The sequence below is a fragment of the Dicentrarchus labrax genome, unplaced genomic scaffold (assembly GCF_905237075.1).
Source record: "Dicentrarchus labrax unplaced genomic scaffold, dlabrax2021, whole genome shotgun sequence".
NCBI lineage: Eukaryota > Metazoa > Chordata > Actinopteri > Moronidae > Dicentrarchus > Dicentrarchus labrax.
Window position 1 is genome coordinate 7449410 of NW_026136712.1, and position 27440 is coordinate 7476849.

A 27440-nucleotide genomic window follows, 5' to 3' on the forward strand; every position below is an offset into this window, starting at 1 on the left:
CTGATATAGTAATCTGTAAAAGCATTTTAACGGTCTCTCTCTCGTTTTCTCATTTTGTATGTTAGCACGGTCCTTTGTGTTTGAACGTAAGATATTAGTCAGTTGGACATTTTATATGTAAACTGAACCAAAGCAGCTGTAAAGTACTGTAAACCCACTGCTCCCACAACCTCGTGTGTCATTCATAGTTGTATTTGCTGTTTATTGGCTGTTTGGTAACACTGTAACATTGCAAACATCACAACAAAATTAAATCCTCTGGAACGCCATTAAAGCCACTCCCTTTATTTTGAAAAGATGATCAATAATAATGAAAGACAGTGAACTCGGGATGCACAGTGCCTTTACCAACCTGTAGCTCTTTCCTCCTGCAGTACATTTAATTGGACACTAGATGGAGCCAGAGACTGTGCAGGGGTTGTGTATATAGTTTCATGCGCTACGCACATTTTAAATGTTTATTTTTTATTTATTCAGTTTCTTCAACTTAACTACTACACACATTATATTAAAGACATTGTTATGTCTGACACATACGCACATAACCCCGCTGTACTAGCTCCTGTCCCAGAGCAGTAGCAGTAAACTGGTTAGAAAGGTGTTGTGAAGGAAGTGGGTCTCAGCGTCCCACGCAGAGGAGGGTTTTCCGGTTAAAGTTTCCTTTGTGATTCGGAAGTGGTGGTGTGATGCCAAAGCTGTTTATCCTTACAGACACAACACACAAGTGGCGACCATGAAACGTAAGCTTAAATGTATACATTAAATAGCTATTGTGACGGTATTCGCTACTTAGTTCCCCTTTAGAGAAGACGGCAACGTGACAGGCAGGAACCAGGCTGAGCAGCTAGCTAGCGGTTAGAGTTGATGGCTGGCAGATATAGCATGCTAACGGTAGCTAGCTAACTTGGGGTGTCTGTCTGTCTGCAGTCATCAGACAGGATGCCGAGGAGGTTACAGAGGGAGCCGGCGCTGGCGTTAAGTATGTTACACTGTAGCTGGGAACCTTCCGTGTTCATTATGTCGTTTGTGTGCGATTTTACATTACAGTATTTCCACTTAAAAGCTGCATTGAGACTGTTCAGGTTAACTCCCATCCAGACGAGCTAACAATAGCCTAGCATGTCTGTGTTGTGGACAGTGACAGCTGTAGGCTGCTGCCCCATGACATCTGTGGAAAGGCCTCCTGCAACGTGGATTCGTGTAGCCCATATTATCAGTTCTCATTATTCCTTTTTTTTTTTTTTTAACCCTTTTTTGCTCCACAATGGCCTTTATGCACATGCCCTGGTTACACTGACACTGATACTGCTGCTCAGCACCATAATCCAGAGAGCACAGGACCAGAATAAGAACAGGGGTTGGCAGAGAAAGAGAGAAGATATCAGTTATTCCCTGCTGAAGGTTTGATTTTGGTATTTTCTTCCACAGAATCCTTCAAAGCTCTGTCCTGCTGAAATGGGAAAACGCCCCTTCAGGATTTAGTAATACAGGTAAGCAGCAACAAGCCTTGAACCACATCCGTTACCTCACTGCTCACTCACTATGTGTTGTAATTCTTGGTAGTGGTTTTCATGTGTATGGTGGTGAAACAAAGCAGCTGTCTGTAGGTGTGTGTCTCTGTACCTTTTGTAATTGTGATACATATCAGAAAGGCTAGTGTGGGCGTGTAGAGAGGAATGCTGGAGTACTTAGTGTCTCTCTTAAATGCATTGCAGCAGAACCGTACACACTGCATGTCAGAACAGCAGCCCTTTCTTGAAAAAGTAAATGATGAAGCAACGGATGAGGCAGTGGGCATCTCTGGAAAGCCATCTATTTGAAATGGTTGGGTTGATGAACTGTGTGACACCTGATATCCAGGTCACTGTAGACTTTCTGGGCTCAGGCTAGATAATGGAGGCATCAGTGTTTACACGACAAGAGATATGAGGCAACGCACACATACTTTCTCGTGTCTTGTTGTCTTGATATGTGTGTCAAAGTGATGTGTTGCACTGAGACATCACATGTTGCAGAGAAGCCACTAAAACCATTATCTTGCCGTCATGTCGCAGTAGCTTGGACCGCTGTTAGGTAGTGAACTACTGTATATGCTAGTAATGCATTGTTAATTTCTCCCGGTAACGTTTTGCCATACTGCAGCAGTCTGACCCCTCATTGTTGACTGAATGCTGCGTTTTAACACCACTGAATTTGAATGTTATTTCCTTCCCTTTCTAAACCGGTTTCCCAGTTTGTTTTTCTCCGTCTGAGTGGAAAGGCTCGTGACTGCCTTTGCTAGACTTGTTTTCGCTGTTAACATTTGTAACATGTGATTTCAGGGTTGTAATGTGAAAAGGCTAAAATATGTATGCAAAACTCCCGCCTGTGTTCTGCTGCTGCTGAGCTAGCGTTCCTCTTGGGAGCAGGTGAATTAGATTAGCAGATATACGAGAGGATTTGCTCAGGGATGCTGTCATGACAGTGTAATGTCAGTGTAAAGTCTTTGACTGGAGGATATCAGATGGTGTAATATGTACATGGGGTGGTGATAGATTTCTATGACTCATACAGTGACATTTCTTTTGTTATCACTGTCATGTCTTCATAACCTATGAAGATGTTATCCCATACAAAATCATGCAACACTTAAAACCATACAACAAATTGACAGTTTCTCATTACTTGGGGAAATGATTTGGAACTGAAACAAGCTCACAGGGCAGTGCAGGTAAATCTCAGTATCTGTTTGGTGCTGACTGAAATGTCCTGTATCTAACATTGAGTGTCACCATGTGTCAACTTGGTATCAAAAAGCCTAAATTATCATTTTTGTCATTTTAAGTTGAATATTTTTCAGGGCAAAGTTCTTGTCTGACTGCTTGTGATAAGACAACATTTAAATAAGTTCATTGTTTAAAAATAATCTAAAAGGACATAATAATGCATATAATCACCTGAAAATAACAACTGTTGTGTTTTCGTTTACCTTTGAATGAGCCTTTTTACCTACAGAGGGAGTGAGTCGCCTTCCATGGAGTCTGCCATTTTGAATCGCAATCTTTGTACAGTAGCCCAGAATGGACAAACCAAACATTGGCTCTAGATCGTTTTTTGTGCATTTCATAGCAACTGTGGATTCCCCTTCGCATTTGAAGGGGGACATTGAATCAGGAAAATCTGAAACTAGCTAGATGCAACACATCGTCATATAAAACATAAAAATCGAAATATTTCCGATACAAAGTACGCCCATTTACCTGCATTCTGATATGTCTGCAGATATCCTATTATGTCTGTTCAAAATAAGGCATGACAGTTTATTCTAACCAGCATTGCAAAAAGTCTTCAATGCTTCAACTTCACGCGATAAAACTTGCAGACATCCTGAGGCCATGAAAACATCAAATGTAAATTTAGTGTGTCATGTGGTTAGTGTGCCGCTATTCAGACATGTGTGTGCGCTGGTATTTGATTGTGAGAGAGAAGAGTGACATCTCAGACAACACTGCCTCATTGTTTTCAGGCCCGTTGTGCAGTCATGACAGGATCCCCATCAGAACCCCACGGCTAGAAAACACATATTTGCAGAGAGAGCGAGAGAGAGATCAACACACAGCACAGCGGCAGGCCTGCCTTTGTAAGCAATCATTAGTGATGTGCTGCCCAAGTTACCGGGCCTGTTCAGTCCAGAGGAGTGTTTCATGAAGGAAGAGAACCAGTTACACAGGGCCTAGTCCAGTAAATCAGGAAAATCTGTTCTATAAAGCAGGAGTAAATACATTTAACCTTGTTTACAATGGATATCCCACTAGACCAGTCTAATCTCAGGTTTGTGTTTAGGCTTCGCTTCACTCAGTTTAACCAGTTTGTATTACAAATGTATGTAAATGTATTACAAAGGTGATAATTCTGTATTAAGTATCAGATTTCTTAATATGTTGTTGTTCAACAATTCCACCAATTCATCAAGGAAATGCATTTATCATAATACGACACACGGTTGTACAACAAAATAAAAGTTTGCTAGAACAGATGGATAATGGGCCTTTCTCGCAGGAAATATTTCAACATGTCACAGTAGGAAAACACAGGTGTAAATAATAGTGCTGGGAGCCATATCATTTGGCTTGGCTCTCCCAACTCCTAAATGGCTCTTCATTTAGTACCGCTTCTGGCTTTTATAATGTAGTAATGTTTTGACCTATCATTGGTATGTGTGCATATATCACTTAAGTTATTCAGTGTTATTATACTAAACCCTTATAGTTTCCAGAAAACCTTAGGTAATACAAACACATATAATAATACCCAATACTATGTCAAAATGGTTATTAAAATGTTAAACAGTTTGACACATAAGTTTGATTGATTAAAATCGGTAAAGATAGAGCATAGTTTATTGCTTTGAACATCAGCTTATGTGTGTTTTTGCATACATTTGTCAGAAAACAATATTGTTAGACAGTCATATTAATAAGGATAATGAAGCATATTGCAACATTGCACAAAATGGTTATGTTACATGCACAGCAAAAACCAAGTAGCCATTTTTTTGTTTCTAAAAACATGTATTACGTGGCTGGAGGCCCTTTTGACTGCCTTAATGTAGGGTGCAGACAGAAACTCACATTGTTTATATAGGACTTGAACCCAGAATGACATGATTACAAGGAGAGGGTTGCAACAGACTCAGCTAACACGAGAGGTCAAGGTGTCAAGAGTCAGTACTCACTAGTGGTCTATAAAGTGCTGCCAAAGGTTCTCTGTCGCTCTGTTTTAAGGCATTGGTTCAGGTTGTTAAGCTCGCACCAGGCTTCTCATAGTAAGCTCCATTTCAACTTTCAAATCAACTTTCAACATAACCTTAACTGTCCCCCAATGGGAACAATTTGTCTTGGAGCCAGATGCAACACTGAACACACACAGACACAGTCATGCATGTTTTTCATAGCTTCATTTATGAGGGTAAGTTGTTAGATGGGTTTAATGTATGGAAATTGCTCTGAGGTTGTTAAGAAGTAAAAGGTGGGTGGGGGGGGGGAATCCATAAACAAAGTTCTGTCTTTCTAAAGCAGCGGCCACAGCAACAGTTGTAAAAGCTCAAACATGCAAATTCTTCCCTGATGACTGAATTAATCCCCTAGTCTACAGCCCTGCATTCTTCCTCTTTCCCCAGATGTTTGTGTATGTGAGTGAGGGAGACGGGGAGAGAAAAAAGACAGACAGAGAGCAAAATAGACATGTTCAGTTTCCTGGGAAGCTTTTTTTTAACATGTTGTAGCCTGTAAAAGTGCTACTGGCCTTTATTTTATTATTAGTTCTTTTTTTTAATGTTTTATTTGTTCAATACTCAACTTCAACTCAGATTGGCCAATACTGACAACCTGATGTAGTCCATTTCCAAATTGCACAAAACGTTTTGCTGATGAACTGATAAAACAAACCCTTCATGGGAAAAATGCTTTGTGTGTCTGAGACTAATGGAACAATGCACTGGCTAGGGAGATTAAGCTCAAGGGTATATTTACCAAATGTTTCTACACAGAGAAGTACAGCATATATTCTTCCACAGTACAGACTGACTCAAGTGTAATGGTGCTACACTGCTCCGGCTAGCTAACATATATATATTTAATGTATGAAAAATGACTAGAAAGACAAAGGCACAATCAAAATACCATGGTAAAATGTTATTGACTGTGATGCTGTGATGACTTGATGTTTGCTATTTTGCATCAAAGACAAATATTTGCCAGCCAGCTTATGTGCTCTATAGCTAGATCATAAGCTGCTTACCTGTCAGATAGTAAAATGCCAACCATGCATCAGTGCTGAAGTTTTTCTAAGTCTAAAATCCCAGAGCTTATTAAACGCAGCACTGACGTTCTAAATTAGATACTGAGATAAAACTAAACCAAATCCCTGTGGTGGATTTTATATTTTACAGTTTATTTTGGAAAGGGAACCTGTGAAGTATTACTGATTGCACCTTTTTAAAAGAACAATTCCAGTTGATTCTTGGTACCTGTTGTCTTCACATCACATGGAGCCTTTTGACGAGTTATTAAACTAATGATGTCGTATTTTTACTACAGGTCTCTCCATCACTCTGGCAACGCTACACCCACAGAAAGGGGAGGAGCCAAGTCCTGGCAGCATGGAAGTCACTGGGACGCCAGGCTTGGCCCCAAGCCCTCAGAGCGAGGCAGTGACCAGTGAGCTTCAGGAGCTGTCCCTTCAGCCTGCACCCGACCCAATGCCTCTGCAGGAGAGAAAGAATGGTGAGACTCTGTTGCATGCATACTTTTTGTCCTTTCAATCACCTCCTTTAATCCCAAATTCTGGTGTTTGGTTTTGGATGGTTTCATCATCCTGGCTCGACGTTTGCATAGTCCAATCTCGTCTGGGGAGCGCTGTGATGACCAAACAGCAGTGCAAGCATGCATTGGAAGTAAAATGTAAATGCTGTTGTTTACCTCACAAGTGTTGTTATAAAGGGTCAAAATATTACTGGCCTAGTAGTAGTAGTAGTAGTAATTGTTGTAGTAGTAGTAGTAGCAGTAGTAGTAGTAGTGACAGTAGTGTTTTCTGGTTGTTTTCGAAAGGTTTCCAGTCCATGCTCATCTTCTTCCATCTTTTTTATTGCTCATACAATATTGTGCATTAAGGACAGACACCGCCAGTTTGCCTTGCTCAGCATGTTCAGTGGTTTCATTCAGGGATAGTCTGTCCCTGCACAATGTCCCACTCAATTTTTCTTCGGAGCCGCTGGGTGAATGTGGTGGAAACACATCGCTCTACAGACCTCGGAGACCAACACTCTTGCTTCCAGCCCAAGTGAATATTTTGGTGGAGCACTACTCATCCTTCACAGAGGTGGCCTATTTCCAACATAAATTCCTTCAAGCTAAAAGAACATGTTACATAAGTTGAGGTTAAGTAGAAAGGGGGGGGCACTTATCTGAGATGTAGAAGTTAAATGTCAGATGTGCCTGTGCATCTTGTTCATTTGTCAGCGGAAAGCTTACCTCACTGCGGAGGGTGAGACATGGAGGTTTAAGTGCTCAGGTGAAACTGTGTGTCTGTGTACAAGGCTATGTGCGGTAAAGCCTCCAGAAAGAAGGTTGTGAAGAAGCTGCTATACCTAATTGGTTTGCTCCTCCGCGCTGACCTCTTGTTACAGTAGATTAGACGTTTGCTGTGTAAGACTCTGTGGGCCTTTTTTGTGTCTGGAGTTCGCCTGGAGCTTAGAGCACTTGGCTCTCTGTGCAGAATGACGTGTAGCACCTTCCATCGAACTGAATCATGGTGGAAAAGTTGACTTTGCTGCATTTATGTATTTGGTTTGCTTAGGTTCACACAGCCAAATTATAAGTGAATCATAGCACAAGCACTCAGATATTTTCTTTATTGGATAGAGCTTTATTAACATGTCTAACGTGAGCTTTTGGCGACGAGTTTAAATAAATCCCACTTAAGTCTTTGTAAGTTAAGCATAATATCATTTGTCCACTATGAAGAAGTAATAGCTGAACATGGGCATGTGGAGCTAAACTGATGAACTGAGTTAGTTGATCAACAGAAAATTAATAGATGTAATTTTCAATGTCATTTTTCAAGCAGAAATGCCAAACATTGGCTGATCATAGCTTCTCAGATGTGTGGATTTGCTGCTTTTCTCTGTCATTGTATGAACTGGTGTGTCTTATGTAAAACATTTTTAATTGACTTGATGCAAGAAAGCACAATATCTTTGGGTTTTGGACTGGTCGACAAGACATTTTCGAGACGTCACTTTGAGCTCTGGGAAATGATGGTGGGCATTTTGTACAGTTAAAACATCCATTAGTTTACATTGCAGTTAGTTCATGATCGTGTTATTATGTTTTTTCTTTTCCCAGAAATGGCAACTGCTGACTTGCAGATGTAAACATTTGTCTCCAAACACCCGTAACGCTTGTTTTGAGGTTGTTTCCTATTATCAGCGCGTTATCATCCCATCAAAAAAAAAAAAAAAAAAAAAAAAACATGCCACAGTCGGCTGATAGGAGATCAAGACAGACATTTTGAGTTGACTTGGTTCAGCTATGTAGTACCAAATGAGATCAAGTAGCACCTTTCTCACATGACCAGCATCTGCTAAACTGCTCTAAAGATATGTGGTGAAAATGCACCGTCAGTGTTAAACTAAGGTATCATTGCAGCCAATTGGTTTCACTTAGGCATGTGCTTCATCCAAGCATCCAAATGTTTCTACTACCAAGTTAGACACATTCTGTTTTGCAGAGATATCAGAGCATTGGTCACCCTGGGATAGTGATACTTACACACATACACACACCTTGCATTATCAGAAGACTCTGCCACATTGGCCATTGTTCCCAGCTGGGTGTTGGCTGTCCAGTTTTGTGGAGACACAGTTAGTTGACCTGCTGTTGATTTGTCATGAGAGGAAGGCTAGGCAAGGTAGGGCCAGTAAATGATTGACCATCTTTAGGGTGGCCCAACAGTGGCTGAGAATAAAGCACAATAACACGTACAATAAAAGTCAACAGTAGAAAAAGAAAGTGAGGCATAGTGCAACTAGCTAGTAATACAGGCAGCAGAAACATTATTTATGGTATATGAACAATATTTCAAACGATTTAACATCATTTCAGAAATGTTTAGGAATGGCAGAGTGACAAGTAGTCACAGGACCATGTTTACCTCTCAGAAACACACAGACACACACACACACACACACACACACACACACAGCCTCAGGCCACCACTCCCAAATTTAAACAACCCCTGCTCTTGTTGGCCCTTTCCTTACACACTTAATTCTGCTAGCCAGAAGCAGACATGTTGCTGCAGGCACTGCTGTAGCTAATCTTACACGAAGATGCTTTCAGAGCTCTGGAGAGATGCATTGCATGTGACTGCATGTGCATGTCTACATGCATACATGTGTGGCAGTGAAACATAATGGAATGCCCCTATAAAGCTTATCAAAGCTTTATCTCTGACAGCAGGTTATGCAATGTGTTTATTTGCACAAGGTTCCTTCCTCGGTCATGGGCAAGCGCTGGGAGATTTATTGTTAAACACGCGCATGTGTGTGTATATATAGAAAGAGGTGACATGTTTTTCAGGATGAGGATCAGAGACAGATGTTTAGGTTCATATGCACTAGTGAGAGAGAGAGAGAGTGAGCTTTGATTCAAGACATAAAGGCTGACACAACAGAGAATGGCCTTTTAAGACAATTTACATTTCCTGTCTTCCCAGTCACAAACTTGCCTTGCAAACAAAAGTGGTCGCTCTATGATACTCTGACTGAAATCATTCAAAACTTTGAGGTGGAGAAGCTAGTTCAAGTGTGGGAGTGCGGGCTGCAACAGCGGCAGCAGCAGAAGAAGGAGGAAGGGGAAGAAGAGAGGAGGGGGAGGTCATGTCTGAAATGGCAGTATTGCATAACTTCTCAGAGAGGGAACAGAAGGAAAGCGAGGGAAAATGGAAAGCAAGAAAGGAGGGGGCGTGTTACATGTACATGAGGAGGTGAGGCTTGGCACCAGCTTGTTTTTCTTTTTTTTTTTTTTTTTTTTTTTTTACTTCCAAACTGGCTGAGAGAGTGCAGAGGAGTGACCAAAAGTTTTCAACAAGTACATGGGAGTGAAACAAGAGGTGTAGCCACGGAGAGATTGGAACCTCTGGGTGGACCTTGTTGTTATCCAAGGAGCAATAAGCGACAGACCTTCACACGCCCTCTTTGCTGGGGCGTGCACACACTTGTAGACAGACAGTCAAGAGAATGGGAATGTGAGGTGCACTGCTACCTGTGGAGTACCAGCTGCCGGTGAGAGGAAAACGTGTTTAATGTGGCTTTTCTGTTGCTGGAACTTCTCTTCAGCCTTCTACCGCTGTTGTGTGTGTCCCCCCCCCCCCCACTATACATTGTGCTTGTGTTGGGAGTATGAATTGCTAATCTTGCTGCCGGGAGGGTGAAGCTTCCCTTCGGCATGGTGCAGAGGGATATGACTATCCAGTCAGGTAAAGTCCCTTTGAGTATTCTACCTTCGGCTTTCATGTCTGTGTGTTTTTAAAAATGATGACAATGGATGACAGTTACCTGTAAAGTAAGCCGAGCTTTGCTGACTGCAGGTGTGGTGAGCTTTGTTGCATGTATCTGTTAATTGTTAAGTGTATTGACACTGCAGTCTCGAGTGTCGGTGTACTTTTTGTTGGTGTGAGAATGGGTGCTTCTGCTGAAAGCTGAAAAAGTGTACTTGCGGTACTTACACATGCCATTACTATCAACCAAACCTGGTAGCATTTAGGCTTGGAAAATGATCATCTTTATCGGTTATATTGGAGGGCTGCATAACGAGGTGGCTGTGTAGATTTTAACTGCTGCTACAAAGGAAAAATTCTGTAAAAAATAGAAATAAACCGCCAACTTTCAGATTTTACAGTTAATGATGTAGAGCCTGTACACTGTAAAAGCTGTTCCATCATGTCATCAGTCTGAGTTAGTGGCAAATTGACCATACAGTATGTAGTGTGTAAATATAGTTTCCAGGGTTTCACCTCAGAGGGTTCCCAGAACAAAAAGGAACAGCGAGGCCAGGTGTGCGGGGTCTCTCCTGAGCAAAACTGGGCGGATGAGGGTGTTGAGTAGTTCGAAAGGTGTGGTTGGTGAATTGGGCTCTTCTCAGAAAGTGACGCCCTCCCCCCCTTCAATCAATGCAGCTGTCAACTGTCCAGCAAAGGCACCACTGCTCCCTAAAGACTGACTCCAAGCCAGGGGCAATTGTCCTGATAGTGCTTGAGAGTTGGAGGTTGGCTGAGGGAAGAGGAAGAGAGAACTCGGCCCGGGCTCACTGAAGGAGACAGGAGCTGGAGGGGGAAAGTAGGTTAGAGGCGTCACAGACTCTGCTCCAGATTCGAGTGGAAATGACCCACTCACTTCAGTCAGAACAGATTGTTCCAGATCATAACACGGACTACGGGTACGACTGCCGAGACTAGAAAGTGGATTGTCAATGATAAATGCAGTAAGACAGTGTTATATGTGTGCCTGCACATCCTCAGGAAGCCTGAACAGTGATTTTTTTAATCACGTACCACTGTGGCTTGAGAGTCTGCAGGTTTTTTGATCCAACCAAATACTATGGCGACTGATTTCACTGGTTGTTGCACCTACAACCAGTGACAGGGGCTTATCAAACAAACTGGCCATGAATATCAGACCCTGAATTGACCACTATGATTTTTTTATCACTGTTTACCTTTTGTCAAGAATAAACTAACTTGACTACAGCCTACAGCTGAGATCAGGATTAACAAAAATTGAAGCATGGACAGAAAGTGGATAGAAAGTGGGATTCAGACTATGTGGCTAAAAGTTGGGCGAGGAGCTGGTAGTCTCCAGTTTGGGATTTGGCTGACTGCATCATCTAGACTTGTAAACATAAAGAGATAAAGATCACATCCCCACCCTTGCGTAATGACAATAGATGGGCCGTAGCTCATGCTGAGATGTTGTGTCATTAGTGCTGGGCTCTGCTTCACTTGTGATAGCTTCCAGCTTTTATAAAGCTTCTATTTTAACATTTAAGAGATTCGGTTGAGAAGAATAAAACCCTGATGCTCTTCTTCCCTGTCCCCCGTCCACATTTTAAAATCTTTAAAAGAAATGATCAGTTTGCCATCTGAAATTAAAATTGCTAATGTAATCTGAACCCAGACAGACGCTTTGCTGTTGGGCAGCATTTAAGATACGATAGCAAGATATGTAGCCTGGTTGAGGCTAGCCTAGCCCAGCAGTGATTTCAGAGAGGCTGACGGTACTGTTATGTAATACACTGGGAGGCTGCCAGCAGCAGAGGCCCCGCAGCACTCTGTCAGGCTGAGAGTAGGAGAGGAGAGGGAAGAATGAGACTGATAGATAGCAAGAAAGAGGAGGAATAAGCACAGAGAGAAAGTGGAGAGAATACAGAAATGTAAAATAAGAGTGGAGAGGAGCAAAGGATTGGAAAATAAGACCATAAAAAGGTAGGGGGAGGAAGGTAGGGGGGCAAGATGGGAGTTATGTTTCAATCTAATCCAAACACACAGCTGCAGCAAACACAATCCAGCTGCATGTCTCCTCGTCTCTCCACCAGTGACTCTGGCATTAGATAATCTCTGTATGCTCAAGACAATCAAAAACATAAAAGAGTGATAAAATGAAACAATTGAGGTACAAAAAATAACATTAAAATGATATATACAACATAATACTGTTTCTGACCCATGGTAACTCTACTTTGAGTGTATGCATTTCCTTGTAAGAATTGGAAGGTGTATTTGATGATAAATGGATGTTGTTGGGGCATATTAAACTGCATCTCAGTTATCCAGTAACATTACGAAACAGGCTTAACTTAAACAACAGCAACACATGTCTTAGTTTTGGGTGAAAGTAAACAGCTTTCAGTCTAATAAACATACACATAGAAACATATTTATGCAACTGAGGCAAGTTTTGTGAGAGGGCTTAAATCTTAAATGTGTCCAGCACACCACGCACACACCCACAGACTATGCATGACTCACCAGCACACACACACACACACACACACACACACACACACACACACACACACACACACACACACACACACACACACACACACACAAACACACACACACACTTCACAACTCATGTCACTGTCGGGACCTTGACATGCATGCACTCACAGGCTTTGGTAGCCTTCCATTTGCACAGTGTGTCCTGACAGCACGGTATTTCAACAAGCACTAACACACTCACATCTTTGATTTGTGATCCAGTTAATTCCTGGTAGATAATGAGAAGTGAGAGAGCCTCACTCAGATCTGTAGCCTAAAGCTAAAGAAAAGCGCTTTATCAGCTCCGTAGGTCTGCTCGTAGCAACAGGAACATGGTGACTGCACACCCACAGGTACAAGCCCACTCATGTAGCTCAATGATCTCAAGTCTTGCAGAAGAAAAATGTAGCGTGGAGAAGCCGAGACACACACAGTTTTCTCACACTTGTAAATGTATGATATCTGTGAATACAAGTCTGTTAACACCTGTATTCTGATTTTTATAAATGCACGTATGTTGTGGTGCGTGGTTCAGGCCCCGCTGCAGCTCAAACTCACATGTATAAACATATATAATAAGTGTTGTGGGTGGCAAAACTTAAAAATCATACAGCATCTTGTGCAGACAACACACTACAATCAAAATATGTGTAATTACATTGATATACTGTTTTAAAATCACAGTAATAGTCTTAAAATGCATTGTATGGTCGCACAAGCTACAAGAAGGGGGTAATAAAAAAGTAATGGAACAAGTAGAGGTGATTTTGTTGCATAAATACTCTACTACTTACTTTAAAATCAACTTAACCCAACATTATCCTCTACAAAACCTCTACTTTTAAAATATGCAAATTATAGTTTCAGAGGTATAATCAAATGCACACACAGTTAAAAGCTCCTGGTGTCACAGGCACAAACCTCGTGCTGCGGGAAACGCTGAAAACACACAACAACAAACACGAAAGACGTGTATCCTCTAGTTGGTTAAGTTTGTGCCTTGTCTTCAGCTAAACTTGCGGAATAATAGAACAGCCATTAGCCTGTGACTCACCTCCTAACACCAAGTGTGGCGCACGTAACGTTGGCTGATGAATGTAGCAGAGGTCACTGCGAGCTGACGGGACTGTTGTTCTGTGGTTAGAGTGACTCAGATGCCGAGCCATGTGCAGACAGAAATTCACTGTTGGTGACAGCATGAGGTGTAGGCAATGTGGGCTAGAGCTTTTTCAAGGCATACTTTAATTGGGTCATATGTGAAACATATTTAAGGATTCATTGAAAAACCATTATGTAAGATTTAGATTTACAACGTCCTCACCTCATCCTCCCTGTGCAGGTATGTAGGAGGAACTACAGTGGCTGCGTAAAGTGGCTTTTGTAGAAGAGGATCCACCCTTTCTGTGAAAAAAATTGGCTATTAAGGCAACAAGATGTGTAAATCGAGCAGCCAAGACTGCTCGATTCACACAATCAGAAAACTTTGTTGCTGACAGTAGATCGCATCAACAGTGTCACCAGATTCCAGGGAAAGCTGCGCTCCTGTCTCATCACTTTGTTTGTCACTCTCTTACTCCGAGAACCGGTGTATGCCCGCTGCAGACCAGACTAAAGAACACAGCTGTTTGTGCTCAGGATTCGTCATAGCCACTCAATACCTCTTCATTCTCACGTTCACATGCCCTCCCCGAAGCATTTTGAATGGTGTTGTGTCTTTTGTTTTTAGCTTCAGTAATGTGGTAGCTTGGTGAAAACAAGCCGACTTTGAAGTTTTGTGTCTTTAATTCCGATTATGCTCGGGGCGGTCTGAGATAATGATTATGGCTTAGGTTATCATTCTGATGCTTTAGAAAGTGAAAGGCAGATATTTTTATCAGCAATAAACCAGATCTGCAAACACCACACATGATAAACCATGAGTCGTCTTGAAAGCAAAGACACAAAGGTGTGTACAGTACATTGATAACATTAATCTTGTCTGACATGAAAGCTTTTTTTTTTTTTTTGTAGATTTCTGTATAAAATGAAAAATAAAAATAGAAACCAGTGTCCCCCATTAAAGGTCATCGTCTAATAAAAATCCTATCATCAAATTAACAGCCAGACTTTTATTAGATGTTATATACAGGAACAGAAAGAGAAGAGGAGGGGAAGGCAGGATGAGGAGGCCTATAAAACCCCAAAGAGCAACTTGAAGGAAAACGCTAGCAAGAACACACACATACAGTATCACAGAGACTTTCTCATACCCAGGCCCTCCCTCCCTCTCTGTCTTACACTCATATGCTGTACACATGCTCTCAACCTCACTTCAACTTTTATAGTTGTTGTCTTTATTTCTCTTTTCTCTCTGTTGTGCTAATTGGCTTCGACCGCCTTTCTTTGCAGCCAGTCTGCCCAGGAGTCTGTTGTTGTAGGACTGAAATGGAAACCGGTCGTGAAGGAGAAAAGAAAGCAGTGTTTCCTGTGTAAGTGGGGCAGGAGGTTAGGGGGTTCGTTACAATAAAAATGATTTTCAGATGTTCGAGTTATGTAACAGTCTGTTACAAAGGCGTCATCGCTGGTCAGGGAACACCCCTCTCCGGCTCTGGTACTTTTCTCTCTTTGCTTCTATTCCTCTCTGAAAATCTCATTTGCTGAACACAACCCGACCTTACTTCCCCTCCTCCCCAACCCTCCCTCCCTCAGTCCATTTCTGGTTTACAGTGAAGGTTCATGTTACCAGATGCTAACAGCTGCCAGCTGGCCTATGCCTGTATTTTTCCTTCAACACTGGTGCTCTTATAGATGCTTCTCTCTCCTTCAACAGTATACAATAAGACCACAGTTGGACTACTTTTTATTGACAAGATGTGAGATGGTTGACGAGTGCTATTGCAGCCTGGTGAATGGCTACCCAACAAAGAAGCTTTGACCATGTAGTGAGCACTCTGTTACTTTGCTCAATGCCTTTTTTTCTTTACCCACAACGATTAGAGGTGTTTTAAAGAAAATCTTTGTTTTATTGCAACTTGAGTTATCACTTGTATTGGTGATAATAACATTGTACTCACCGATGTAATTGCTGAGATATATGAGTGCAATGCTGTCCCTTAAAATAGGTCTAACAAAACTACAAGCACAAGCAGTCAGAGGCTCACATAGCAGTGCATATTCCTGTTTTCTTGTACAATGAGGGGTTATTAGGTAAGATCCCATTGGGTTTTACCTCAGCAATTACTTTGGAGAGTACAATCTTATCAAAGACGATAGAACTGACAAACGGATGTACATGCATTTATCTTTTACTGGCTACACCGGCAGCGCACATACCGCGTAGGGTTTTGTGAGCATAGACGCAGGAAGTAGGGGTGATGTGATATAAAACTTTGGATCATGAAGCCTAATGTTTGTCTACAATTCTGTGGTTTATCAGTGAAGTGTCTGAACTACTCTGCAGTTTGCAGAAGTGAGTTTTCTGTCAATTTAAGATGTCACAATACTCCTCCCATCTTTCTTTATTTGCACTCTTGGGCATTATACCATTTCCCCATGATGCATTTTTCATGCATTTTTGACACTTCTTTCTAGAAGAAGGTACTTCTGCAACAGTACTTAATCTGCAAATTGCAAAACAGAACTCTTTGTGTTAAAAGCAGCTAGATATGGGTCAGGACATTATTTCCAAATGAGAATAAAACATGATCTTCTTGGGAACGAAGCTTAAGTGCAGTATTATGTCAGCCTTTGAGTATGCATCCGATATCCCAGAAGGACTTGTACAATTGCTTCATCTGTAAACACATGTGCACTTACAAGCTTCTTGCCTTGAGTTTACCTCTTCTAGTACAAACACACAGTGAGTACAGTACATTAAATGATTAAGTGCAAGCTTGCTGTAGCTCTGTTTGCATTAAATCCCACATCCTATTCTTACGATTACACACACAGGTGCCATGCAACTACCAGTCAACTCAGTGTGAGCTCCTTAGTTCAGATATCATTATCACTAGATTCCTCAGGCTGTGTCTCTTGGCAGTTCAGAAATGTTAGTGGATCAAAACTAAAAAATCCTGGGCTTGATGTCAGTGTGAGTTGCAGCCAAATTCTAACAGTGCTGGTAAATTCCACAGCAGAGTGGGTGGGGGGGGACCAGGAAGTAAAGGAAAAAACACCTTCTGTTTTCCCTGCTGGAATGTTAATGGCTGGTTTGACCTGTGGTAGACTGGCGCATGGCCCGGTTGGTTTCTCGGCAGGTCGGGTTTTGTTTGGTTCATTCTTTATCCATCTGTCATGTTGGTCAACTTCCTCATGGCGAGAAGGTCACCAGTTCAGAACCCAGGACATTATGGGGAGTGGTGCTGGGTAAAGTAACAATGTAACTCACATTTGTGAACAGGTAACAAAACAATACCTTTTCTGACACCTTAGTTTGGGCAATACGAAAAATGTTTCCATTGAACAAAATATTCCAAACTACTCTATGCATTAGTATTAAATGGAGAATGTTGATGATAAAAAAATATCTGGTCAAAGAACGAGCACACATGCCTACCAACATTCCAACCAAGCATTTTCAGTACTTGACATGTTTTGATTACAAATGCTACTGACATATTTTACTATCCACCCACTCTGCCAGTGTTATAGACTGCCATGTGCAGATATACAGTATGTCTCGAGGATGCATCCGTGGTAAACCTCCTTCCTTCAGCAAGCAATCAAAACATTATTAAGTTTATTCATTCAGATTAGGTTTTGACCATTAGACATACATTTATTGGGCAGTTATATAATAAAGGGCATACATTGTTACCATTCTGGTAGAACCCTGCATGAACAGTGAGTAAAGGAGTGGCATGGATTGAGGTCTTACTTTTACCTGAATAGTGACCTTTAAAAAAGCTTTTTTTTGGGTCTCTGTTATCTAGATTAAGTGGGAGAAAGCTTGATAAATGCCATGTAGCTGACAAGAGATAATCACGGATATTCACAGACGTGAATAGACGAGGAGGAAGGTTTTTGTTAACAGCAGTCCAGCATAGATTTAGATTTTTGATTTCTAGTGTTTATGGACAAAAATTCTCAGTTAAACAGATTCATTTCTGAGCAACCATTATTGGTCGAATCAGGCTTGCCTGGTCTTGTTTGTTAGTAATTATTGGGGGAGGTTTTGCTGAAGGTACTAATTGTTGTGGGAAGGTTAATGGAATGTGGTGGGGTAATTGTTTTGGGCAGGTTGTGTCTGAAAGACATACACTCCGTGCCAAAAGGGTCAGGATGTTCCACAACCAGGGTAGAAAAATAAAACATGTTTGGGCTGTAGTCACTTTAGTCCTGATACTTCAACCTTATTTGAAGATAAAAAAAAGCATCATTTGGAGGTCATGTGGTATTTTTGTAGCTGTTTGGGTATTTAATTGTGGGGGCTGATGTTTGGGATGCCACAGGAAGTAGGGGACAAAAAGAGATAATGTAATGTCCTGCACACACTGTCTCTGACAGTCCTAGTCAACCCCTGTCTTTCCATTATCTATTACATACTAAAGTAAGCTCTTTGTGAAGTGCCGTAAGTGCACAAAAATGAGTGCAAGAGGAGCCAGTGCAGAGACATTTGTACACACACTCCGTAGTGGTTACTTTGCTGTCTCGTCTTCAGCTTTTCATCTAGGACTAGCGTAGATAATACTTTTTAGTTCCAGCATTTTTTGTGATTCTTCTTGATCCTGCTAATTAAAATAATTACACATTATAGAATGATACTTTATAACATGCCTGTGTTCATTTAAAGCATACTGAATGTTATTTTTGTGCTTTACATTTGTATTTGCTGGTTAGATTTCCTTCCAAAAATAAAACAAAATCTCAATACCAAAAACTGGTAACCTTTTTATAAGAAAACAACCAATGTTTTTGCTGTTTATGCCCCCGGTGGTCCAGGTTATGATGACCAACTGGAAGCGGTGGGGGAGTTTTTCCATTCATTTACACATCCACAGGATGTCTTGAAGTCACTATTTCGGCAAGACCTTCATACTGTAATTATATCCTGTGTGCTGGCACAAAAATCAGTGTTTTCGTTTTGTTTAATTCCCAGAGATGTTTTTCAGTGACGAATAAAGAAAGACCAAGATAAGGATGTCCAAGGCCAAATAGCTTCGCTGGAATGTTCCCGATGCCAGAACCATTTCTCTTCCTAAAAGTTAACATCACTACCAAATATAATGGTTGTGACTAGAATACTGTCACAGCATGAAAAAGCTTCATTTAGTTGTGATACTGGTATACATTTATAATGTTGGCAACCATCATGGGAATCAGGTCTGTCATACTTAATAGTTCATAGTCTTTATGCTGTTTTTAGGGAGCTCCAGGGATGGCAGTGCTAGTCAGGCGCTCCACCACTTTGGTCCAAACAAAATATTTCAACAACTTTGCCACAAAATTTGGCACAGAAAGCATGGACGGGGTGAATCCTAATGACTTTGGTGACCCCCCATTTCCTCTAGCGCCACCATGAGGTTCCCATTTGGGGTTTTGAGAGACCTCTCAACAGTTATTGCATGAATAGCTGTGAAATTTGGGCCCCTCAGGATGAATTGTAGTCATTTGTGTAACTTTTCATCTAGCACCACCAACAAGTTGAAATGCCAATAGCATCAGTACGTTAGCATTGTGAGCATGTAGACTTGCACCACTGTGCCTATGTACAGCCTCACAGAGCTGCTAGCTTGGCTGTAGGCTCTAAGTTGCATCAATAGTTCATCAATACTTACTTACAATCAAGTGTAGTCAAGTTATGTGAAAGAACATAATTGTACTTCCCGCTCACTATGGCCACTAAGCCATAAAACCATAAAAACACCCCTGCAAACTTCTGCTTTACCCCGACGGTCAAGGTAACAATGACAATAATCAAACAACACTGGATTTATACGCTACTGTTAAGCTGTAAATTGACTCCCTCTCATGGCATGGCATGGGAATTAGGGCCCCATGTGTATTTTATTATGTAGAAAACACAGATGGATTTACAAAATCCGAGTTGGTGAAGAATGCAGTTGCAGGGAGTGTTAAAGGATTCAGTATTTTGAGCTATGAAGATGAAAATAAACAGACATGTTTGGCATGCTGTGTGTCAGTTTATGATGTGTGTGTCGCTGAGATTGGCTCAACCCACACAGCAACATCCTAATCCTAGTGTGTGTTGTCATCTCTGTGTTTCCTGCCCAGACTGTGAATCATAACAGCAGGTGGACTTAAATCACACACTCACAACAGACCGTTATCGTAGGTGGCAGCCGACGTTTGTCCAAGGTGTCGGCTGTGTTTTCAGGTGCGCTGCTGTCGTGTGTGTCACCTGTTTGATAGAAGTCTGCTGCACCGGTCAGCCATGATGTCCCACAGTGTGCTGAGTTTTCATATTTGATTTTTATACTCAAGCCTTTGTTTTATTGATAGGTCAACTGCTCTCTGTGCTGTATGTATAGCGAGATGAAGGGTATGAAAGCAATGTATCTCCCTTTGTGTAATGCTTCATAAAATATTGATTTAGTCCGAGGAAATGCGGCTTAAAAGTTTGCATGTGTGTTTTTGCTGTATTTTTTTAGGCTGTGATGTGTGTGCCTCAGAGTAACCCTACCCTTCGAGCACACAGGTGATACCAAGCTGAATATAGCCCCCTTATGGCCAGCTGGCCTTGCTATTTAAAACAGAGTGGATGGGGGGGAGGGGGGTGCGCGTCCAGGGACGGCGTTTACCATCAGCATTCTGCAGGAGCCAGAGACAGTTTGGTGGAGTTCTCCTTACAGGATTAGGATGCATCAGCTTCGATTCCTCAGCTTGCACCCGTCCTATGAGTCTCATCCCTTCTCAAAAACATATTTCACAGTCCTGTCTGAATGAGATGTCTTTTGTCAAGGGCAGACCGTTCTGAAAAAAAAAAACATTTCAGAATTGCAGTGGTGATTGGGTATCAATCAGTCACTCTAAAAGTCAGTGTGTGTGATTCATCCCAGTATCACATTTACCCAAGCATCTTTGACAAAGGTCGATTATGTTGGATGAGGTCATCACCGAAAACTGTTACTGCCCTTTCCACTCAGCCAATAAAAACTGCTCACAGATTAGACATAGATTGACTGAGTCACCGTTTTTGAGAGCAAGCCTGTGTAGTCTAGAAAGTGTTTAACAGATTGCCTCTCATTCAGGGTGCTGTAATTTTGTTACCGTGTGCTGCGTTTGATAGGGAGGAGGTTTTGTATGTGGCAGCCCCCCTCAGCCTGTAACAGTGAATGAATGGCAACAGCTGAGCAGGAGAACTTTATCGGCAGCACTCCCTGCTTGTGTGTGTGTGTGTGTGTGTGTGTGTGTGTGTGTGTGTGTGTGTGTGAGAGGGAGAGATTCAGCAGGAGCCGCAACCAGAGCAGTCTCTCTGGGAACTCTCTCTGGCGTTTCTCACTGCTGTCCTCTCTTCCTCGCCACTGGCCTCTTTTCAGTTACCTCCCCTCAGCTCTCTTGTTCTTTTCATCCACGACTCGCCCTGTGGATTTTCTTCCCCCCCCCGTCACTCTGGGAAACCTTCGCAGAGCGGAGCGGTGCTGTCGTGACTCGCCGGCTGCCACTGCAAGGGAAGGAGAGAACAGGAGGAAGGAGAGAAAGAGAGAAGCTGAGACAGACCAATCGATTACTCTGATACAGAAGAGAGAGGCACTGGGAGAGAAGAGGCGAGGCAGTAGAAGAATTTTTCCTTGCATGTTTTTGGTTTAAAAGGAGATATTCTTTTACTTGTATGGGGGTCTTCTGAAGCTTTTGATTCACGTCTTTCAGTTGGATAGAGAGGACAGTAAATTGAAGGGACAACTGGCGCAGCTCTTTCCGTCCCCCTTCAGCCTAAACATCCAACATTTGGGAATTGTGAGGAGGACTGCTTTAGAATAAGAAGTTCAATGTTTACCGAAAATAATTTATCTCCATTCTGAATGATCATGTTGGACACCAACCATTGCCTGTCCTTTGAACCCTCCCCCCCGGGCTCTCCTCCAATGGGAGAAGACATGGAGAAGGCAGGATTGACGATGGATCATGACAGACATGTCTATCACAGCCTGAAAGAAGGTGGGCAATCTGGAGTCAGTAGAAATCTGATATGATTTGTGATTATGTGACTCAGCCTGTTCATGTCAGTTCTTTGTTGCTGCATTTAAGTTATGTGGCTTTGCTAAAGATGAGTGATTTGGTTCACTGGCCTATGTAGGAAGGAAGTATAAGTGGTTATATGTTCTCTCTGATAAACCTGTTAAATAGAGCGGACCTGACCACTGTTTGAAATGAAGGAAGTGTGAGCAACTGCAAATGACAATGTTAAAGTCACACTGAATGTTACTTCAGTCTTAAAGGTGCCCTGTGGAGTTTACTTTGTAAACTAATGACAAAATAATGTTGATGTCACCAAAACTCATTGTTTGCATTCTTTGACGCCTAAAAAAAAAATCTAAAAAGAAAAATACTTGAAACACATTGAATACATTTGCAAAGCTATTTTAAAAAAAAACCTCCATTATGCACCCATGTTTACGTGCTAGCAGTCTTCTTCTTCCCTGCCTTGGTTGGCATGTTGCTGCATTTCTTGCCATATTACCGCCACCTGTAGGTCAGAAGAGTAGTGTGAAACCATTGGCAGGAATGTGTATTGCATCACCTGCATACACAATAACAGACTTTTGTTTTCATATTATTATTTACTGTTATTATTCTATATTATTCTATTTAATTCTTAGGAAATGTAATTTTCATTTTCAGCCAGATTGGAAGTTGACACTTGAAGTTGACGTAGTCGTAGTTGTAGTCGTAGTAGTAGTAGTAGTAGTAGTAGTAGTGCATTTGCAGTACTATAGGCTGTATGAAATGTGATGGTGGGATACTGCCTGCCACTGTGTGTTGGCTTACAAAGAGATCTTTTTCCATAGAAACGGAGTAATCAAGACAGCCAAAAGTGACATCATATGAAGAATTGTGGATATAGCCTAATTTGGGATGGTTTACAGTCAGTGAAACAGTAAAATAAGCTTCAGTTTGTTTATAACCAACAGTACAAGCAAGACTGAGGGAGGTCAGGAGAAAAGCGAGGGAAGGAATTTATACAGCAGCATAACAACAGCTGACACTGTCCCTGCGCATACATGACAACGCAGTTGTCAGTTGAAAAGTCATTCCAGGTCTCCTTTTTTTCTTCAAAACTAGTCATGTATCATTGTCTAGAGAAAGTGTGAGTGACAGAAGCTATATAAAACCGCGAAAGCTTTGGGAATATGACTTGTCTTCCTTGATACTTAAGATAATTAGTATTCACTGCAACCCTGCTTGTCCTCTCAGCACAGTGCAGCATTGCGAAAGCAGTGGGAGTGACTCGAAGGTGTGAATGGCCTTAACCTTGTATTGTTTCTGCCCTCTAGCCTCTTTCCGTTCTCCCTGATGTGTGAAACATTTACTGTGGTCAGGCGCTGCGTTCATCTCTCTGTTCAACAGATGCAATCAAATTACATTACTGTGCAAACGATGAGCTCATGCCGGAGAACATTTACTGCCTTTTCTAAATAGAACATTTCCAACACCAATGCCAAGTGTAATGTCGGTACACATCATCTTTGTGGCGTTGTTTGTTAGCCGGGTATGTGGCTGTGCGATCATGTTCGTTTCTGACTTCACATGCCCACTTCCTCACCCAGTGTGGGTGGGGAGCATTCTGCCTTCATGTCTGTTGCAATGGTCAGTTTGCGTAGGCTTAGCTGTGTAAAGCCTGGTGGGGGGGGGTTCTTTGGGGGCAGTGATGAACTCAGACATGTTTAATCAGATGAGCACAGCAGGATTAGCCTAGTTGGTGACCAAGAACTTGGCCCTACCTAGCTGACCTCCTCCTTCTCCCTCTTTAACCTTAAACCAATTCATGCTGTTTGACATTACTTTCTGTTCCGATCAGTTCTGATGTGCGATTGCTGTTGTTTGTGATATTTTAACATACATAACAATTACTGATTCACTCAGAAGACATTTAAGATAACTCGACAATTAAAATAATATTAAGATGTAGCCCTAAACCTTAAATCTAAATAATTAAATTAAGAAAATGAAGGTGGGTAGGTGACGATGTAATTCTGAAACTGGATCTGTCCCTTTTGCACTCTTGCAACTCTGGCAGGTTGGTATAGCAGTTGAGCCACCCCGTGACCAAAATATCACAGGCTCAAGTATCCCCGAGAAAACCAGCAGACTAGCGTTCACCATTGTTTCCTCTACTTAATCTACAAGCTGTAAATGTAGCTGCAACTTCTGTCTTTCTGTCCCTCTCCCTCTGTGTTCCTTCGCTCTAACTTTTTATGACTGCCGAGGCCACTTTTGGCTGTGGCCTAGTATCCCAATAAAACTGCCCTGCCTTTTCATCCTTTTCTTAAATTAACCAAAATGGCCCTCAAACCTGATTTAGATGAAGGCTTTGTCATATTTAATGATCATTTCATTTCAAACACTTATCTGTTAACAGTTAACAAATCATCACTGCTGACTGTAGGGATGACTGTGTTTAAATGCACACATGAAACATTACTGTGAGAAATCCCATTAAAGCAGGAGATCAGAGAAAATGTTTATGCACTGCAATAACCGGTTTATATTAGAATTTACTTTTATATGCAGCTGATCAATGTAGTATCACGTTTCTATCCTATTCATTATATTTACAGTGTGCATGTTTATACATTTAAGAAGTAGTCTACTGTACAGAACAAAACATTTTGATGTATTTCATTCAGTTCAGTTTTAGAGAATTATTTTGCATACAGTTATGCATCGCAAAAAAATATTTTTAGTTCTTGTGAATTTTTTTTTTTAGTTTCTTTAGTCCTCTATGACAGTTGACTGAATATCTTTGGGTTGTGCACAAAACAAGATTTTGCCTGGGGCTTTGGGAAACAGTAATGAATATTTACCCAATTTTCATTGGCAGATTAATCAATAATTAAAATGATCGTTAGTTGCAGCCCTAATCCACACTTCTGCCACCATGCTTCCCTTGTCTGACGTCTAAATCTTGCAAATGTAAAAAACCCATTAAAACCCCACACATGTCTTTGTTAAACTTTGTTTCTCCTAATCCTAACACTCAGTCAAGGATGTCTGGTTTCTTGTTTTTGCAACGTTGAACAAATCACTGTAGATATTTGACAATAGCTGTTATCTAAACTGTACACTCACAGTACAAAAGTTGTCACTTACACCCCTGACACCAATGCAGAGCTTACTTTCTGGTTAGTTCTAACAATTTTCAGTTAAGTATTTGTTTCCATTACCATAGATATATTTTCTAGGTAATTAAGTTATTATTGCACCATCATTTTGGTTCCCCTACATCAGCCTGCAGTTTCAACACCGCTGCAGCTTTTCACACTCGACACCTTCACTAGCATGTGTGATGAGGTGTCGCTGTAAGAAAGTGGTTTTAATGATGACTATCATTTTCAAGCCTTGTTATATACCTATGTCTTTACTTATAACAGCCAATACAAGCCGCTGTGGCCACTGCACGAAACTGCTTTGGCAAGGACTTCCAGTTCACTTACCACCAGAGATGAGGGATAAAGAGAGTGCAGGAGAGAATAAATAAGTGAAACTGAGTGTCCTGTCTATGTGAAAGAATATAAGGCGAGAGCATGGAGATGTTCGCTGGGATAGAAAGAAAGTGTAAGATTCTCTTTCCCAGAATAAACCTCTTCCCTGGAAGTGGCAGGTGGCTCTGCATCCTATCCACGGCACGGTCAGTGCGTGTGTGTTTTTGTATTTGTGTGTGTGCGGGTTCGGGCAACACGTGAGTCTCCTAAGTGTTTGCCCTTGTGTTTGGCGCTGAGGGAAAATTAATCTCTGAGCTGCTGCACTGGTGCAACATATACATGAACTTGCCTGGCTGTGTTTAGGTCTGTGTGTTTACGTCGCCGACTGAGCTGACATGTTATTGCTTCCAGAGGTCTTTCAGAGTCTGATCCCTCAAGATGTAGAGCATACACCCTTGTAAATATAACAGAAGGGAGATGGAACGCCAGCGAGGATTCAGAGCCAAGGAATGACATTTAGCTGCACAGGCTCTGACGTTATTTCATGGGACTCGCAGTGTTTTCTTGCCCAGGCCTGGATTGCTTGTCATAACACAGGGCTAACACGGCAGCTATGCAGGACGGCTAACTGGTTAGCTGATCAGTGATGTCACTTTGTTAGTGGGATGGAACAGGTGCTGCTTGTGTGGCAGACGCAGCCCCGGCCAGAAATGCTCGGGAAGCCTCGGTGGCGTTACACTTCACACACACATGCACACATGCACACACACATACCCCTTCAACAGGGACAGCTGGTACATATAAAGCAAGAGTCTCAGCTGAGTGGAGCTGAGTTGAATGTCTGTGTCTATGAAAATGGTATTTAGTGTGACAACATTTTTATTCCTTCCTCTGATTTTTATCAAACACTGCTAACTTAAAACCAAGGCGAGCGGTAAGTGTGTGTGTGTGTGTCTTCGGTTTTAAAATGGAAACAGAGTCTTGCCAAGAAGCACAGTGGAAGTATAGTGCAATGTCAGTTATTTGTTGACATCTAAAAAAAAACATCACACCACCAACAAGTGTCTGCAGTGTCAACCCTGTAGCTATTCTGTACATCGTTGCCCTGGTCAGTGATGTGTTGTGTAGTTGTCTGTGCAACTGATTAAAGGGTCTGGCTCACTTCCCTAAATACTCAGTGTTGCAGTGTTGAAATTGATACTGCAGCAAATGATGAAATACAATGCACTTGCATGATCCTGCAGCTGTCCATATTTAAATTGTTATTCTGTAAGATTCTTTATCTTGTTTATGGTTTAACATTGAATTGCGAGCATGAGAGCGAATATGCTTTCATCCCAAGAGTCGAGTCATAAAAATTAGTTTGAATTTAAAAGGTGTCTAGATGAAAACGACTGGGCTGCACAATGCTCAACAACTGAAGTGTTGTCAGTGCAGAAAGGTCAAACATAGTCTAACTCCTTTTGTCCAGGACCGGGTTCCTTAAAACTCTCTCTCCTGGCCTTCTGTGTTATGTAACAACTGCTTCCTGTTTCGAAATTAAAGCACAATCGGCCCAAATGTGTTATTTTTTTTCTCACCTGCTCTCAAATCAAGAGCTCTAATAGGTATTATTTTTCCCTCTCTCATCATTTTGCTGTGCTTGGCTCTATCTCTCTTAATGATATTTGGATTATATGTTTTTTTCACACACATCTGTGCACACAGAAAAAAAAACAAAAAAAAACAGGAACAGGAAGTGTGTAGTAGGCTGCTCACACCCTCCTTGTGTACCCGCCTCCCCTGTAGCTTCAAAAAAGCACGAAAGAAGAAGGGGGAAATGGAAGAATGAATTGGGTTATCTTCATGTCAGCCCAAATGCGTCTGGGTTTCTGTGCAAGGTTATTTATCTGAATGTGGCAGATGGACTGCTGATCAGTGGACAATAAAAGACAATAAGGAAGCTTTAAGAGCTCAGAGCTCCATCGTTGCGGTTTCTAATTCTCACCGGGCGTCACTGACTGTCTCTCTCCTCTGTCTCCATGCAGTCCTCCAGCTCAAACTCCAGCAGAGACGCACACGAGAGGAACTGGTCAGCCAAGGGATCATGCCACGTAAGTCTCTGCTTTAAGTCTGTGATGCTCAGGAAATGCTTTTACTCTATTCAAACTGTTTTCTGCAAACTTACAAACTATCATCGTGTTTAGTTCCATTCTAACATGTACACACGATTATATATACCGTTTGTATATTGTTACATCTACAACCAGTGATACCTAATACACACTGCAGTCAACAATT

The 27440-nt window shown here is 41.6% G+C and overlaps 1 protein-coding gene and 1 long non-coding RNA gene across 15 annotated transcripts in view; one reads left to right on the forward strand and one right to left on the reverse strand.

Annotated features, from left to right (window-relative positions):
• Positions 1-620: 620 nt before the first annotated feature.
• mrtfab (myocardin related transcription factor Ab) overlaps positions 621-27440 on the forward strand; it is a 43113-nt gene continuing 16293 nt past the window's right edge. For 3 of the 14 annotated variants that reach the window (XM_051417218.1, XM_051417223.1, XM_051417224.1), the window contains exons 1-2: positions 21620-21675; positions 27188-27253. In XM_051417218.1, coding sequence (XP_051273178.1) covers positions 21636-21675; positions 27188-27253 — 106 coding nt within the window. In that variant the 5' untranslated portion in view covers positions 21620-21635. The other 11 variants (XM_051417225.1, XM_051417220.1, XM_051417231.1 and 8 more) reach the window with 8 other exon arrangements.
• On the reverse strand, positions 8246-14045 carry LOC127373119 (uncharacterized). The gene is made up of 3 exons (XR_007886884.1): positions 13901-14045; positions 13634-13762; positions 8246-8495 (listed from the first exon to the last, which is right to left on the reverse strand). It is a non-coding gene; the product is annotated as an uncharacterized LOC127373119 (long non-coding RNA).